Source organism: Pecten maximus, chromosome 18, assembly GCF_902652985.1.
Source record: "Pecten maximus chromosome 18, xPecMax1.1, whole genome shotgun sequence".
Lineage (NCBI taxonomy): Eukaryota > Metazoa > Mollusca > Bivalvia > Pectinida > Pectinidae > Pecten > Pecten maximus.
This window is the reverse complement of record NC_047032.1, coordinates 18367081-18384419: the sequence shown is the minus strand read 5'-3', so window position 1 is coordinate 18384419 and position 17339 is coordinate 18367081. Positions and strand designations below refer to the sequence as shown.

The following is a 17339-nucleotide window of genomic DNA, read 5'->3' as shown; positions in this document are numbered from 1 at the left end:
TCAAAATCCAAGATGGCTGCCTGTCGGCCATGTTGTTTTCCGATAGGTCTCAAAATGCAATATGCATAACTAGGCACCAAGGGAATCCTACATATGAAATTTGAGAAAGATCCCTTCAGTACCTTCTCAGAAATAGCGATAACAAACTTCAATTGTCAAAATCCAAGATGGCTGCCTGTCGGCCATGTTGTTTTCTGATTGGTCTCAAAATGCAATATGCATAACTAGGCACCAAGGGGAATCTAAATATGAAATTTGAGAAAGATTCCTTCAGTACATTCTCAGAAATAGCGATAACAAACTTCAATTGTCAAAATCCAAGATGGCTACCTGTCGGCCATGTTGTTTTCCGATAGGTCTCAAAATGCAATATGCATAACTAGGCACCAAGGGAAACATACATATGAAATTTGAGAAAGATCCCTTCAGTACTTTCTCAGAAATAGCAATAACAAACTTCAATTGTCAAAATCCAAGATGGCTGCCTGTCGGCCATGTTGTTTTCCGATTGGTCTCAAAATGCAATATGCATAACTAGGCACCAAGGGGAATCTACATATGAAATTTGAGAAAGATCCCTTCAGTACTTTCTCAGAAATAGCGATAACAAACTTCAATTGTCAAAATCCAAGATGGCTGCCTGTCGGCCATGTTGTTTTCCAATTGGTCTCAAAATGCAATATGCATAACTAGGCACCAAGGGGAACCTACATATGAAATTTGAGAAAGATCCCTTCACCACTTTCTCAGAAATAGCGATAACAAACTTCAATTATCAAAATCCAAGATGGCTGCCTGTCGGCCATGTTGTTTTCTGATTGGTCTCAAAATGCAATATGCATAACTTGGCACCAAGGGGAGCCTACATATGAAATTTGAGAAAGATCCCTTCAGTACTTTCTCAGAAATAGCGATAACAAACTTCAATTATCAAAATCAAAGATGGCTGCCTGTCGGCCATGTTGTTTTCCGATTGGTCTCAAAATGCAATATGCATAACTAGGCACCAAGGGGAGCCTACATATGAAATTTGAGAAAGATCCCTTCAGTACTTTCTCAGAAATAGCGATAACAAACTTCAATTGTCAAAATCCAAGATGGCTGCCTGTCGGCCATATTGTTTTCCGATTGGTCTCAAAATGCAATATGCATAACTAGGCACCAAGGGGAGCCTACATATGAAATTTGAGAAAGATCCCTTCAGTACTTTCTCAGAAATAGCGATAACAAACTTCAATTGTCAAAATCCAAGATGGCTGCCTGTCGGCCATGTTGTTTTCCGATTGGTCTCAAAATGCAATATGCATAACTAGGCACCAAGGGGAACCCACATATGAAATTTGAGAAAGATCCCTTCAGTACTTTCTGAGGATTAGCGATAACAAGAATTGTTTACGGACGGACGGACGGACGGAGGGACGGACGGACGGACGGAGGGACGGACGGACGACGGACCACGGACGCAGGGCGATTTGAATAGCCCACCATCTGATGATGGTGGGCTAAAAAGTGATATTTTCACTAGTGAAATATCACTTTTATAGAATGAATAATTTTCAATATTTCACTGGTAAAAATGTAATAAAGCCTAATATACCTTAAAGATGATTGAATACAATATACAAACAAGTATAGTATGCCGACAATGGCAAGAGTAGTCTACGATCAAGCGAATGCAGGTACGTAAATGTCTGTATATAAGCTTGACCAGGTGTAGACTATGTAGATTGTAGTCACACACGGCCGAACATCACCTTCGGGATGAGCTGACATAAACACCTTGCTTAGAGAAGTCAGCTTTTCACGTACATACAGAACAATACTTTGATGACATATTATCATATTGAGTAGTAAACATTATACTGAATGAATGAAGTCACTGGCCTACAAAATTTTTCTTTGGAACACACCGAGGTGATTTGATTGTTAAGAAGTTGTTAACAGATTTTAAACATCTTTAATTTTCTATGACCTTGAAAATACATTGTCATTTATTTGAATATCAACACCCTAAAGTGGTCACTGTTCATCTGAGCATATCACTGGCCAAATGCCACCACTAAGCCTTTTGAGGTTTCAGAACTTGATTAATGGTTTTAAATAAATTTGATCCCTGTGACCCTGGATATAAGTCAAGGTCATTTATTTGAACAAATATGCAGCTCTTCATCCCAGCTTACTACAGACCCTATATAAGGACGCATAACCTCCTGGTTATTGAAGAGAAGTTATTTGAAGATTTTAACATAGTTAACTCCTTCAGCCCAGCATATCACAAACGCAATATCAGGTGTATCTTGGTTAATGAGAAGCTACTTATAGATTTTAGCATGTTTAACCCCTGCGACCTTGAATGTAGGTCAAGGTCATTCATTTGAGCAAACTTGGTAGCTTTTTACCCCAGTATGCTTCAGGTCTAATATCAGTTATTGAGGATAATTTCTTTGAATGAAAAAATTGACAATGAAGGGATGATTAATAATGGACGACGCACTAAGTTGTAAGCTGACTTGGCACTTTAGGCCAGGTGAGCTAAAAATGTGTTTCACATAATAATTCATGAGTAATTTTTCTTAAAAATATCCATCTATCACATTTGAGAGTTGCAATAATTACCCTGCTGCCCTGGGGGACAACACCTTTGACACAATGTAGGGGGATGGATCAGTTATATAACTGGGCAGTGAATTGCATTTTTTTTATCAATAGACTTATTATCAGGCATGGGCATAGTGCTGGATAAAGATATAAAATTAAATACAGCCTTTCAGTTTGCAATAAAAAAATCTTCAGATAACATTGCTGCATGAACAAAATCTATATTCAAACTATCACATGTCCTTTATTAGCTGCGATAACGTAGCTCTGGACGGCGGATGGACAATTTCTGACAGATGGTCGTCATCAGAGCTACGATTCCCTTCCATTGACGATAGCGTTGCAAAACAATGAACCTCGAAAATGCTACAAATAGCAGATGTCATGTAACTTTGGAGTAATATTTTTGTATAATTAAACATTTATAATACAATTTAAGCAATGTTTTAGCCTACCGTCACATCTGGAAATCTTTAATTCGCACATTACAATATTATACTACTCAGGTTTGTCTCCATAATCCGCCATGATACTTCTCGAAGAACTCTCACGAGGATGCTAATCTGGATATGGTATGCGTGACCATACATGTATATGGATGAAGCTACTACGATGAAAAATAAACCTTATCAGAGATATTCAACCAGTGTTTTGTAAGGGTTGTGAAGAAAGTGCATCTTACTTGGTGTAATTATTCAATTTCAGAATGCTTGACATTGCTCACTGAGGTATATATCTCCAAATCTCTTTGTCTCGCGGGAAATCTCATTAGCATCAATTTATTTTTATTTCCTTATAAGGACTTGTATCAAAGATGGTGGTATGTTTGAACTGATATCTCCGTGTGTCTTGCTCGTTTTTGATTTTACCATTTATTGTGAAAGAAATGACGTAATGCGCAGGTTGGTGGATTGAATATTGATAATAGATACCAGAATCATCAATTTACATGTGTTTTTTATCGAAGGAAATTATCATATCATAGCTAATATACTGCCCGATGTGAATTACATCGGGGCTTGCTACACTATCGGCAATGGGAGGGACTTCATACCCTGTCGGAGAGCAGTGTAGGCAGGGTATGAATATTCGTTCTAGTCCTTTATTTGTAGACTCTTCTGTATTTGCATAGTTTTGGAACTGTGGTACAAATCTCCCATCAGAGAACTCCCAATCAGAATCCATAGGCCTTTGGAAAATGGATTAATGATTCTGCTTCTGAAATATGGAGAAAAAATCAAACTTTAACCACATAATTCTTCTACATGCAATATACATCCTAAGAATTTTGATCTAACCATAAAAAAAAAAAAAAATACAGGAGATCAAGCCATGGATTAGACATTACATGTACTAGGTATAGTAGCACGGCACAGAATTCAGATACTCTCCCCATCTATGGTCGATATATATTTGTGGCACAATAAATCCAATGGATACATTTGACAGATACAAATAAGTTTCTTTCTTAGAATTAAGATTCTATCTCAGATATTAAAGTGTCACATGGAGACACCTTTACTTTTTTTGGATTTATAAGAAATCTTTGTTGGGTTGATTGCCAAGTGAACAGCCAGGGTCATTCTGAGGCAGGGTCTCCTTGTAGTAGTTGGTGACTACCTCACTAAACAGCATTGCTGCATATGAGAGAATCCAGAGCAATTAGGGTAAAGTTTCTTTCCCAGGGACACAATCAAGACAGCACAGACCGGCCTGTTTCTCAGCATCCCGAGAAACACATCCCGACATGGGTAGGGAGCATTGAACCACACACCTCTGACCTTCACCTGAGATTACATGGCAGGGCTCTAACCAACTGAGCTATCGAAGCACCTTTCCTGTAGATTAATTTTTAATTATACTTAACAATTTTAAATCAAGGAATTTTCTTAAGTTAATAAATGTTTATGAATCTTTGGCCGGTTATAATATTTATCATATCAACTTACCAAAATGTTACAAAAATTAATTTGTGTAAATTTGTTTCAAAGTGAAAAACAGATATAAAATGTGTTAATTTTTCACCAAAGGTTTATATGTAGGCCAACACTCTAAAGCACTGACTGACCTATTGTAGCCTCTTGTTTATCTAAGAAAATAGTCAGTTGTGAGAAACACAAACGAACTCGGGTAGGAAGTGTCAAACCATTCACCTCAGATCTTCATCTGAGGTTCATACGCAGGACAACTCTCTAACCGGCTGAGCTTTTGCAGCTCCTTGTTTGTTTAAGGAAACAGTTTGTTGTGACATCACAACTTCAGCATGACTTGTAATAAAGACAAACAGAGGTAAATCTTTGGTCTGGGTTAAGAATTCTAATCCTGTCGCTTAATCATGGAATGATAATGTTTCTTGCACCCCTGACAAGTTGTTCTTCTCCCTGTGACAGCAACAGCTCCTCAATCCACATAACTTAGCAATGGTTTGACTATGAAAATCATATGTCTAACATCACTCCACATAACATATGTAGGCCTACCTTGTAGATCGAGTAAATTATCTAACACAAGGCCGTAAAATAGTTCTGGTCCGCCATCTGTTGAAGTTCCCTCGGAATTTATTCTGTATATCCTGAAAAAGTTGACAAAGATTGTGTTAGCTATGATACATTATATGGAGTAAATTAAGATTTGCATATAACCCTCCATCATGTTATGAGACGTCATAATGCAAGATAAAATACATAACGTAATGATTTGGCCTACATTTGTGAGCCGCTTACTGGGGACCGCAATGAACTCTGGGAGGGATTGAGCTGCCTCGGTATATTTTGCTATAAAATGTAATAAACAGACTACCTAACGGTATCTTCAGTAATACCAAATATATTTCCTGAGTGTAGCTAATATTTTGATATTTTTCATGAGTGCTATTAGGAATCACAGAGACCATTCTTAGTCTCCATCGGCAGTAAAGTTATTGCTATACTGTATAATTGAAAAGAAGGGAGATAAGTCTGAAAGTGCTAAGACAAGGAGTTGAGAAATAAAAAGAAAACCAGGATGATAAAATAAATCATATTGAAGTTGTGCAATGTATAAGCATTGAGGTGACCTCTCTAACCAAGATATATATCAGTTATAGACTTGTGTCAAAGTCTATAACAAGGTCTAAAACCCACTGGGGCACATGAACAGGGAGGATGCTTGCAAATAAGCCCCTTACTACTTTTGGTCAATAATTATTCACTAGGTGAAGTGGGAAAAGGGGGAGGCTTATTTGTGGTAGAATACTGTATCTACATAAAACCCTGAAATAAGCCCTGGGGTTCAACAGCATGCAGTGGGCTTATTGCAAGACGATTCACTGAGCATCAATAAGCATGAATGGGCTTATTAATGGGAATGTGCTCATCACAGCCATACAGCATCGGTAAAGTCAGGTTTCACTGTATCTAACACACTGATTCAGTTCCATAAAGTGTCAGTAAAGTCAGGTTTCACTGTATCCGACACATTAACTCAGTCCTATACAGTGTAGGTAATGTCAGGTTTCACTGTATCTGACACATTAACTCAGTCCCATACAGTGCCGGTAAAGTCAGGTTTCACTGTATCTGACACATTAACTCAGTCCTATACAGTGTCAGTAAAGTCAGGTTTCACTGTATCTGACACATTAACTCAGTCCTATACAGTGTTGGTAAAGTCAGGTTTCACTGTATCTGACGCAATGACTCAGTCCCATACAGTGTCGGTAAAGTCAGGTTTCACTGTATCTGACACATTGACTCAGTCCCATACAGTGTCAGTAAAGTCAGGTTTCACTGTATCTGACACAATAACTCAGTCCCATACAGCGTTGGTAAAGTCAGGTTTCACTGTATCTGACACAATAACTCAGTCCCATACAGCGTCGGTAAAGTCAGGTTTCACTGTATCTGACACAATAACTCAGTCCCATACAGCGTCGGTAAAGTCAGGTTTCACTGTATGTGCAGCGTAAGATACTCACCAGCCCATGTGTTGGCCACATTGTGGACATGTAGTTATCCACCAGCTGTAATTAGGGAACCATGTGTCATCACTGTATTTCTGCAAAACAATGGCAGTCATTAAATGTTGTTGTTCTATCATCAGATATAATCATAGTAGCATAATAAAGTCAGCATCACTTCCGTACTATCAAAAGGTGACAAAAACAAACATACCACAACTTCCAGAAGTACATACACTACACGTATGCATATCACATAACAATTTGGGAGTCACCAGTTGTCAGTATAATGTGACCGGGTGGGGTGTCCTGCTGCATGTCTTCGGCAGTATGCTTCAGTGAACCATCACTATAAAATCAGTTCTGTGCTATCACAAGGAACATACAGCAGCCTCCAAACACACACACAAACACTACATGCATCTCCCCAGCTTCACTAGCCAAGAGTGTTCAATACGAGTACATGTATTCACGTACAGGGGAAGATGCCCTTAAATGACTATACACAATATCAACCAAACTAGAACAGATTACAGGTCAAGTTTTTTATAGTTGTAATTGGTAAACAAAGGCATAGGCATAAGGCAAGCTATAAACAGAACGTCACTTTGATACATACCACCTAGGATGATAGAAAAGGAAAGAAATTCCAATATGATTTTGCAAAACCATCTTGTTTGTTTGCTGGGATTGATAGACAAGTGAACACAGAGTCATTTTGAAGTTAATTCTCATTGTAGTAGCTGGTGGCTACCTCACTGAATAATTGGAGTCTCCACAAAGGACACAGCCATAGCAGCACTGAACAGCATGTGATCTCAGCTATGGGAGAATTTACACAAACTGCCCCCGTAGGAGTCAAACACTAAAATCTGCTAAAATAGTGACAGTGAATTCTTAAAAAAATTGCAAGAGAAAAAATTCTTTTGCTGGATGAATATTCACATACACTCTTGGTAACGTGACGAGAGGTCTTGATTCAAGCAAAGTTCTATATTTGGTATTAACTTTCTGACAGACTTGTTAAGTTAACATATATAACCACACAATACTTATCAATTATGGATTTTTGGTGTTATACTGACTCGATAGAATCAAATATAGACTGAGGGCAAAGCTCTCTACCAGGTCGGTATAACACCACTTTTGGTTTGGTTTGATTTTATTTGTTTAACGTCCTATCAAAAGCTAAGGTCATTTAAGGACGGACTCCCGTGCATGTGGTGGTTGTGTATGTGTGTTTTGGGAGGCTGTGGTATGTTTGTGTTAAGTCTCCTTGCGATAGGCCGGAGTTTTTGCTGATTTATAGTGCTACCTCACTGAGGCATACTGCCGAAGACACCCAGCAGGACATCCCACCCGGTCACATTATACTGACAACGGGTGAACCAGTCGTCCCACTCCTAATATGCTGAGTTCTAAGCAGGAGTAGAAACTATCATTTTTAAAGACTCTGGTAGGTCTCGGCTAGGGGACAGAACCCAAAGCCTTCCTCACAGGGGCGAACACTCAACTGAGGGCCAAAAGTGAGGCATTGTCAAGGGAGACATTAGGAAGAAGAAAGTTGTTCAGAAAGAAGAGAAAAGATATGATCCCAAATTTAGTCCCCACAATGACCGAATTGATTCAAAGGTCCATAATTTTTTTACTAGATATGAAACTTGTTTGCAAATGGTTGGATTTACATTATATTTATCTTGACAACAGGAAATTTACACTGGAGCATTCATTGTGACATCACAATGATTAAAACATTGAAAACGCAACATTGACTTGGTGTTTCTGAAAATAGAAACATCAGGTCAATATCACAAAATATTGATATTCATGTGACCATGTCTTAGCCAATGAAAATCGAAAAAATAGTGCCATATCTAATATCATTAATTGTGGGTAGTGACTTTATCGCTTTGTAACTTAACTCAGACTTACCTGGTAACTAAACTCTGACTTATACCTGATAACTTAATGTTGACTTACCTGGTAACTTAACTTGGACTTACCTGGTAATACAACTCAGACTTACTGGTAATGCAACTCAGACTTACTTGGTAACTTAACTCTGACGTACCTGGTAACTAAACTCTGACTTATACCTGGTAACTTAATGTTGACTTATCTGGTAACTTAACTTGGACTGACCTGGTAATACAACTCAAACTTACTGGTAACTTAACTCAGACTTACTTGGTAACTTAACTCAGACTTACCTGGTAACTTAACTCGGAATTACTGGTAACTTAACTCAGACTTACCTGGTAACTTAACTCAATCTTACCTGGTAACTTAACTCAGACTTACTGGTAACTTAACTCAGACTTACCTGGTAACTTAACTCAGACTTACCTGGTAACTTAACTCAGACTTATCTGGTAACTTAACTCAGACTTACCTGGTAACTTAACTCAGACTTACTGGTAACTTAACTCAGACTTATCTGGTAACTTAACTCTGACTTACCTGGTAACTTAACTCAATCTTACCTGGTAACTTTACTCAGACTTACTGGTAACTTAACTCAGACTTACTGGTAACTTAACTCTGACTTACTGATAACTTAACTCAGACTTACCTGGTAACTTAACTCAGACTTATCTTGTAACTTAACTCAGACTTACCTGGTAACTTAACTCTGACTTTCCTGGTAACTTAACTCAGACTTACTGGTAACTTAACTCTGACTTATCTGGTAACTTAACTCAGACTTACCTGGTTACTTAACTCTGACTTTCCTGGTAATTTAACTCAGACTTATCTGGTAACTTAACTCGGACTTACTGGTAACTTAACTCAATCTTACCTGGTAACTTAACTCAGACTTACTGGTAACTTAACTCAGACTTATCTGGTAACTTAACTCTGACTTACCTGGTAACTTAACTCAATCTTACCTGGTAACTTTACTCAGACTTACTGGTAACTTAACTCAGACTTACTAGTAACTTAACTCTGACTTACTGATAACTTAACTCTGACTTATCTGATAACTTGACTCTGACTTACTGATAACTTAACTCTGACTTACTGGTAACTTAACTCTGACTTTCCTGGTAACTTAACTCAGACTTACTGGTAACTTAACTCTGACTTATCTGGTAACTTAACTCAGACTTACCTGATAACTTAACTCTGACTTACTGGTAACTTAACTCTGACTTTCCTGGTAATTTAACTCAGACTTACCTGGTAACTTAACTCAGACTTATCTGGTAACTTAACTCTGACTTACTGGTAACTTAACTCAGACTTATCTGGTAACTTAACTCGGACTTACTGGTAACTTAACTCAGACTTACCTGGTAACTTAACTCAGACTTACCTGGTAACTTAACTCAGACTTGCCTGGTAATTTAACTCAGACTTACCTGGTAACTTAACTCTGACTTACCTGGTAACTTAACTCAATCTTACCTGGTAACTTAACTCAGACTTACTGGTAACTTAACTCAGACTTACCTGGTAACTTAACTCAGACTTACCTGGTAACTTAACTCAGACTTACTGGTAACTTAACTCTGACTTATCTGGTAACTTAACTCAGACTTATCTGGTAACTTAACTCGGACTTACTGGTAACTTAACTCAGACTTACTGGTAACTTAACTCAGACTTACCTGGTAACTTAACTCGGACTTATCTGGTAACTTAACTCTGACTTACCTGGTAACTTAACTCAATCTTACCTGGTAACTTTACTCAGACTTACTGGTAACTTAACTCAGACTTACTGGTAACTTAACTCTGACTTACTGATAACTTAACTCAGACTTACCTGGTAACTTAACTCAGACTTATCTTGTAACTTAACTCAGACTTACCTGGTAACTTAACTCTGACTTTCCTGGTAACTTAACTCAGACTTACTGGTAACTTAACTCTGACTTATCTGGTAACTTAACTCAGACTTACCTGGTTACTTAACTCTGACTTTCCTGGTAATTTAACTCAGACTTATCTGGTAACTTAACTCGGACTTACTGGTAACTTAACTCAGACTTACCTGGTAACTTAACTCAATCTTACCTGGTAACTTAACTCAGACTTACTGGTAACTTAACTCAGACTTATCTGGTAACTTAACTCTGACTTACCTGGTAACTTAACTCAATCTTACCTGGTAACTTTACTCAGACTTACTGGTAACTTAACTCAGACTTACTAGTAACTTAACTCTGACTTACTGATAACTTAACTCTGACTTATCTGATAACTTGACTCTGACTTACTGATAACTTAACTCTGACTTACTGGTAACTTAACTCTGACTTTCCTGGTAACTTAACTCAGACTTACTGGTAACTTAACTCTGACTTATCTGGTAACTTAACTCAGACTTACCTGATAACTTAACTCTGACTTACTGGTAACTTAACTCTGACTTTCCTGGTAATTTAACTCAGACTTACCTGGTAACTTAACTCAGACTTATCTGGTAACTTAACTCTGACTTACTGGTAACTTAACTCAGACTTATCTGGTAACTTAACTCGGACTTACTGGTAACTTAACTCAGACTTACCTGGTAACTTAACTCAGACTTACCTGGTAACTTAACTCAGACTTGCCTGGTAATTTAACTCAGACTTACCTGGTAACTTAACTCTGACTTACTGGTAACTTAACTCTGACTTACTGGTAACTTAACTCTGACTTACCTGGTAACTTAACTCAATCTTACCTGGTAACTTAACTCAGACTTACTGGTAACTTAACTCAGACTTACCTGGTAACTTAACTCAGACTTACCTGGTAACTTAACTCAGACTTACTGGTAACTTAACTCTGACTTATCTGGTAACTTAACTCAGACTTATCTGGTAACTTAACTCGGACTTACTGGTAACTTAACTCAGACTTACTGGTAACTTAACTCAGACTTACCTGGTAACTTAACTCGGACTTACCTGGTAACTTAACTCAGACTTACCTGGTAACTTAACTCAGACTTACTGGTAACTTAACTCAGACTTACCTGGTAACTTAACTCTGACTTACTGGTAACTTAACTCTGACTTACCTGGTAACTTAACTCAATCTTACCTGGTAACTTAACTCAATCTTACCTGGTAACTTAACTCAATCTTACCTGGTAACTTTACTCAGACTTACTGGTAACTTAACTCAGACTTACTGGTAACTTAACTCTGACTTACTGGTAACTTAACTTGGACTTACCTGGTAACTTAACTCAGACTTACCTGGTAACTTAACTCTGACTTACTGGTAACTTAACTCTGACTTACCTGGTAACTTAACACAATCTTACCTGGTAACTTAACTCAATCTTACCTGGTAACTTAACTCAATCTTACCTGGTAACTTTACTCAGACATACTGGTAACTTAACTCAGACTTACTGGTAACTTAACTCGGACTTACTGGTAACTAAACTCAGACTTATCTGGTAACTTAACTCAGACTTACCTGGTAACTTAACTCAGACTTACCTGGTAACTTAACTCAGACTTATCTTGTAACTTAACTCAGACTTACCTGGTAACTTAACTCTGACTTATCTGGTAACTTAACTTGGACTTACCTGGTAACTTAACTCGGACTTACCTGTAAATCTTCTATAACATCTGCTTTACCTGTTGTTATAACTTCAAAATGAGTATCTGAAAAATAATTTTGAATGTAAACAACAGCACCAAGGCCACAGGGACAAATTTCCAACCCATAGTGCATATACATGTATCATATACATGTACATGCTTAATTTTGGAAAATGGGTTGGAAATTTGTGCCCTGGGCGACAGCAATATACCAATATATTTCACAGGCACTTGTCTCATCTATCAATACATCTAATCAGTAATATACAATCTAGCTGTATTGATATAAACCTGTCTGATGCTAATTCATAAAATATGCGTTAATGAGAATTATTATTACAATGCTGCTTAAAAAACTTTCTAAAATGTGTACATGTATTTCATTTACTTAATTGTGTTACGGCCTATCAAGAGGGCCAAATAGCTGTTCACAAAACCAACACTAATTTATATTTCCCCATGAAATACCCAGTCAAATATAACCACAAATATGCCACAACCATGAAAAATGCCTGAAGTTACCACATTCAGACACTATCAGTATTAATCATGTTGTAACTTCTTTCATGGCCACGAAATGTATATTTATCATGGTAAGACAAAAATTATTGAATGGAAATTCATGCCTTGAAATAAGTATTTCATCGTCATGATTGTACAAATTTACATCAACTTTTGCATGCCTATGAAATTTTGAATATGTACACCCAACAATTATAAAAAAATCACATGAATAATTACTAATCTTTAAAAAATCCACCAGTACTCGCAACTTTTAAGTATATAAAGTATTCACTGTGATGGAATCGGTTTTCAGCAATCATATTTTAATTCAATTTTTATCTTTTTTAATCCAGGTGGCTCTCAGTGGGTCAAAAATGGATGTCAACATTTTTGTTTAAATAAGTATTCCATTTAGCTGTTTATTTTCACAGGGTTGATGTTTTTGCTATTTCGTGAGTTTAATTGACATGGTTGCGAATATTTAACCAACAATTATGAATTAAACACTGGGCAATGTAATTTGACATTGGAAGCAATATTTGTGAAAATGAAATATCATCGTGAAGTTTTGATTTGTAAAAATTGTATTCTTTTGTTTGAAATGCAAATCTGCAAAAATAACCAGCTCTACGGTATTTAAATACGGGGAATCTTTGAGTATTGTGTGTTGTGCATTTTCTGTATTTTGTCATTTCAAAATTATAACACTCGTAAGTCTTCATTTAAGCATTGATGTCATTTTTTTTTAGTTTCATCGGGGTATGAAACAAATTTTGTTTGCAAACTGTATGAATCCGCGTACGCAACGTCAATTGTCGTATTGTGACGTCACATTTTTCGCGCCATTCTCGGAGTTTCTTTCATAGAAGAATGAAAAGAATTTTTCGACCAATCAGATTTGAGTATTTACCATGAAAACAAAGAAAAATTAATTATTTAGTAGTGTGGTAACTTACCATGTGGATTTCTAAATTGTTGAATAAGAATTTCTGGAACACCCCCAAGAGTTGAATTTCTTTGTCTGAGCGCCATCTTGCTTGGAATGTTGATTAAGTGTGCTGCCCGAACAATTTCGTGTCCACACTTACGACACAGCAAGAAATCTTAATAATAAGAAACAGGAGAGTTAATATCACAAAAATACACTCATATATAATTTTCAATGCAGTTTGAAATTATTTGTATTTTAAAAATTTGGTATGTCAGAAGGCAGCTTTAGGTACCGGTAACTGAAATAAAGGAAAAGTAAACAGTGACTCACAAAGACATACCCCCGTCCCTTCATCAGTAAATTTTACATGACATACAATATTACCGACACAAACTGACACTGACACAAATATGCTACTCTATTCATCGGTTCAATCTGTGCTCCAGCAATAGATTTGTTTGTTGGGTTTATCTCCCTAGGAACAGCCAGGGTCATTTGGAGGCAGGGTCTCCTTGTAGTAGCTGGTGGCTACCTCACTGAACAACATACTGGATGCCCATCACATTCCATCCAGAGCAATTAGGGTAAAGTGTCTTGCCCAGGGACAGAACCATGACAGTACAAGCCAGTCCATTTCTCAGCTGCCTTAATCCCACGAAACATATTTTACCACAAGATCTTCACCTGAGTTTACATGGCCAGCGCTCTAACCATCTGAGCTATCGAGGTCCCTGAACTAGAGGAAGTAGCTACTATCATGTAGATGTAGATAGATATATGTAGCGGGACTGGACTGGGTCGATCATAGGCGACCAGGTAGCTCAATTGGTAGAGTATCCGGCTAGTGTTCGGAGGTCCCAGGTTCGAAGCCCGTCTGGCAGTGCATTTTTCCACTCATACTACATTTGGTGCCTGTGACCAAACCTTGTTTCAAGTGAGGTGAATACTTGGCAAGGGGGTACCCAAACCTGGGTTGTGAGCTGTGAAGTCTTCAGGGGCGAAGACTTAAAAAGGGTGGGAAAAGTGTAGCAGAACTGGACTGGGTCGATCATCGGCGACCAGAGGGAAGAGTGTAGCAGAACTGGACTGGGTCGATCATCGGCGACCAGGTAGCTCAATTGGTAGAGCATCCGGCTAGTGTTCGGAGGTCCCGGGTTCAAACCCCGGTCTTGCAGTGCATTTTTCAACTCCTACTACATATATACCATCTAGTCCTATCACTTTACTCAAAACATAGCCAAAAGCGGGACATAATTGTAACAGAATTGATTTCTTATTTTTTGGAATGGTTATGAAGTACATGATTCTATGTCATAAAGGAAAAGAAAAAGTCTACCAAAATTGACCTTTGAGAAACTGTCTTTTATAGGGCCTTTTAGAAAATCAAGAAAATGAGAGAAAATCATGTTTAAAAGCTTCTTTAGATCGTAATATCAACCTCTTGTTTAATGATGGAAAATTCAGATTTGCCAGATTTTTTCACCTGCAAAAAATTTTTTTTGAAAAAAATATTGAACAGTCAATATAACAAACTAATTAACAACTTGACAATTAAGGCTTTTATTGCCTTTTTGAATGTTGGAAATAGCATTAACTAATCTCATAAGCAAAATGAGTTTATATTTTACTTCTAAAACTATGGTGTTCGATTGAATTTTCATATATGACTGATGGTAAATGCACGTAGAAAAATATGAAGCATAGAATTCAACCAATTGTGCTAATTTGGTGTCATTTTGTGTCTATATTAACCAATATTCATATTGCTGCAAGATGCAATTAATAAAACAGCTTGAAAATGCTCAAAAGCCATTTATGTATGTACATCACTTATTTAAAATACTAATTTTGTTAAGATCAGTTTACATAAGTGTCTAAAATTTAACAGTGAAACCATCATAATATGCAATTTAGCCTGAACAGTAGAAAATGGCCAAGTCCATGATTTTGAATAACCACAATTTATTATGTTTAGTTGTTCAGAATAATGAATGAACTTTGACATGCTTGACAGTTCAGTCAAATTTACATGATATAGGGATATTTATCAACCATTTCTTCCATGATTTCCAGTTGGAAGACGTCATTTTTCGCTGAGGAGAATATGCACAGAAAATGGTTTCATCAGCTTTATAGCTTTAGCTTTTCATGTCATTCAAATAAATTAGGAAATCATTCAATATGGACTTTGAAACAGTTCAAAATCAGCCCAAACAGGCAAGGTTAATAAATTTCATTGGACGAAAGCAAAATCACATATTCAAGAAATTAAATATATATTATAATGCCAAATTTCAATGCAATTATTCAAAGCTAGTATCGATATTAATGAACATGTTTTTCTTCTCTCTTGAAAATGCAATAAAAGTTAATATGTTAAACATTTGAATGCTTTTTAGCAATATTCATCGTGCAAGAACTCTTTTCTGCAATAGTTCCTACTGATTATTATCTGTACTATACATTGTACGACTGGTCCAGTGATATAGTCATTCATGATCATCTAACCAATATTATCCAAGAATGATATTGGTCCAGTAAGCAAAAAAAAAACATAACTTATTTTCTTGACCCGAACAACAAAATTTCCTGAAGGTTGATTGTGGTAAACTTTTTTCTGTAACAACATACACATTGATAACTATGAAAAACAAATAGTAAATTCTGTTGCAATCATATGTGTCGATGTTAATAAACTCTTGAAATATTTAGTCTGCAAGTAACATATGGCTGTCATTATTATCTTATGTGACTTTGTATTATTATCTACTAAACATTAAACTTAGAAAAATAAAGCTATAAAAAGTGATTTCATAGAGGCCGATCAGGCTATTATATATCGCTTGGCAGATTGCAATGGACATAGTGATACTCTCGGGATTTTTTGTTAGGCTGCCGGGCAACTTTACATGGACCACAGGGACACGTTACAATAGTAATGTATGTATAAAATATAGGGGGGGTCGATATACCACAGGGACACGTTACAATAGTAATGTATGTATAAAATATATGGGGGGTCGATATATATCGACCCCCCATATATTTTATACATACATTACTATTGTAACGTGTCCCTGTGCATGGACTGTTAGTACGAGAGAGAGTAAATTGCGGAAACATGCGAATTGCGGTTATGGCATTTCCTGTAATAGGTACCTGTTATTTCGTCTGCAACAGAACTAACACTATCGAGGCTGAAATATACGACAATCAACGAAAAAAGAAAGTTTAGAACATTTGAGGCCGACAACGAGCACCTGCCACTGGAGGATGCCATTTTGTGCAAATGCATTGTGGGATTTGCTTACATTCTCCGAGTTTGACAGTTGTCACGTGGGCAACCGCATTTTAGGGCGATATAAACAATGGCTGTTGCATTTACCAATTTCACCCCCTCGACATGCTATGTTAACTTACACATTTCCCGTTTTAATATATAAAAGAAAGGCACAATATTGCAATGATAGTGCGTAAAAATAAGAATATTCAATGGATAGTAAACTAAAATTGTCCTTCTGATTCTAAGTAGTTTTGAAAACGACATGTCATTCGTTAGATAAATGGTGGAACTATGTAAGTCATACTCTCCATAAACATTGTGATGCAACTTTTTTGATTGACAGATTCATCTCCGAGCCAACACCGAATATTTTTATCGATTCTACGTGTTTTAGATTAAATTTATTATCGGCGTTTGCAGATTTTGATATTTTAGAATATACTTTAGTGCTTTGTATACATGGATATATCAAAAAGTAGTCCGATAGAGTGTATTACCTAAATCATCGAATATATCTTCGGCCATGACCTT

At 36.9% G+C, this 17339-nt stretch overlaps 1 protein-coding gene across 1 annotated transcript; it reads right to left on the bottom strand.

Annotated features, from left to right (window-relative positions):
• Nucleotides 1-1592: 1592 nt before the first annotated feature.
• LOC117317158 (protein cereblon homolog) lies at nucleotides 1593-16806 on the bottom strand. The gene is made up of 6 exons (XM_033871957.1): nucleotides 16685-16806; nucleotides 13551-13697; nucleotides 12098-12153; nucleotides 6554-6633; nucleotides 5079-5170; nucleotides 1593-3816 (listed from the first exon to the last, which is right to left on the bottom strand). The coding sequence occupies exons 1-6, from the start codon at nucleotides 16803-16805 to the stop codon at nucleotides 3773-3775; spliced, it is 540 nt and encodes a 179-aa protein (XP_033727848.1). The 5' UTR covers nucleotide 16806; the 3' UTR covers nucleotides 1593-3772.
• Nucleotides 16807-17339: the final 533 nt, after the last annotated feature.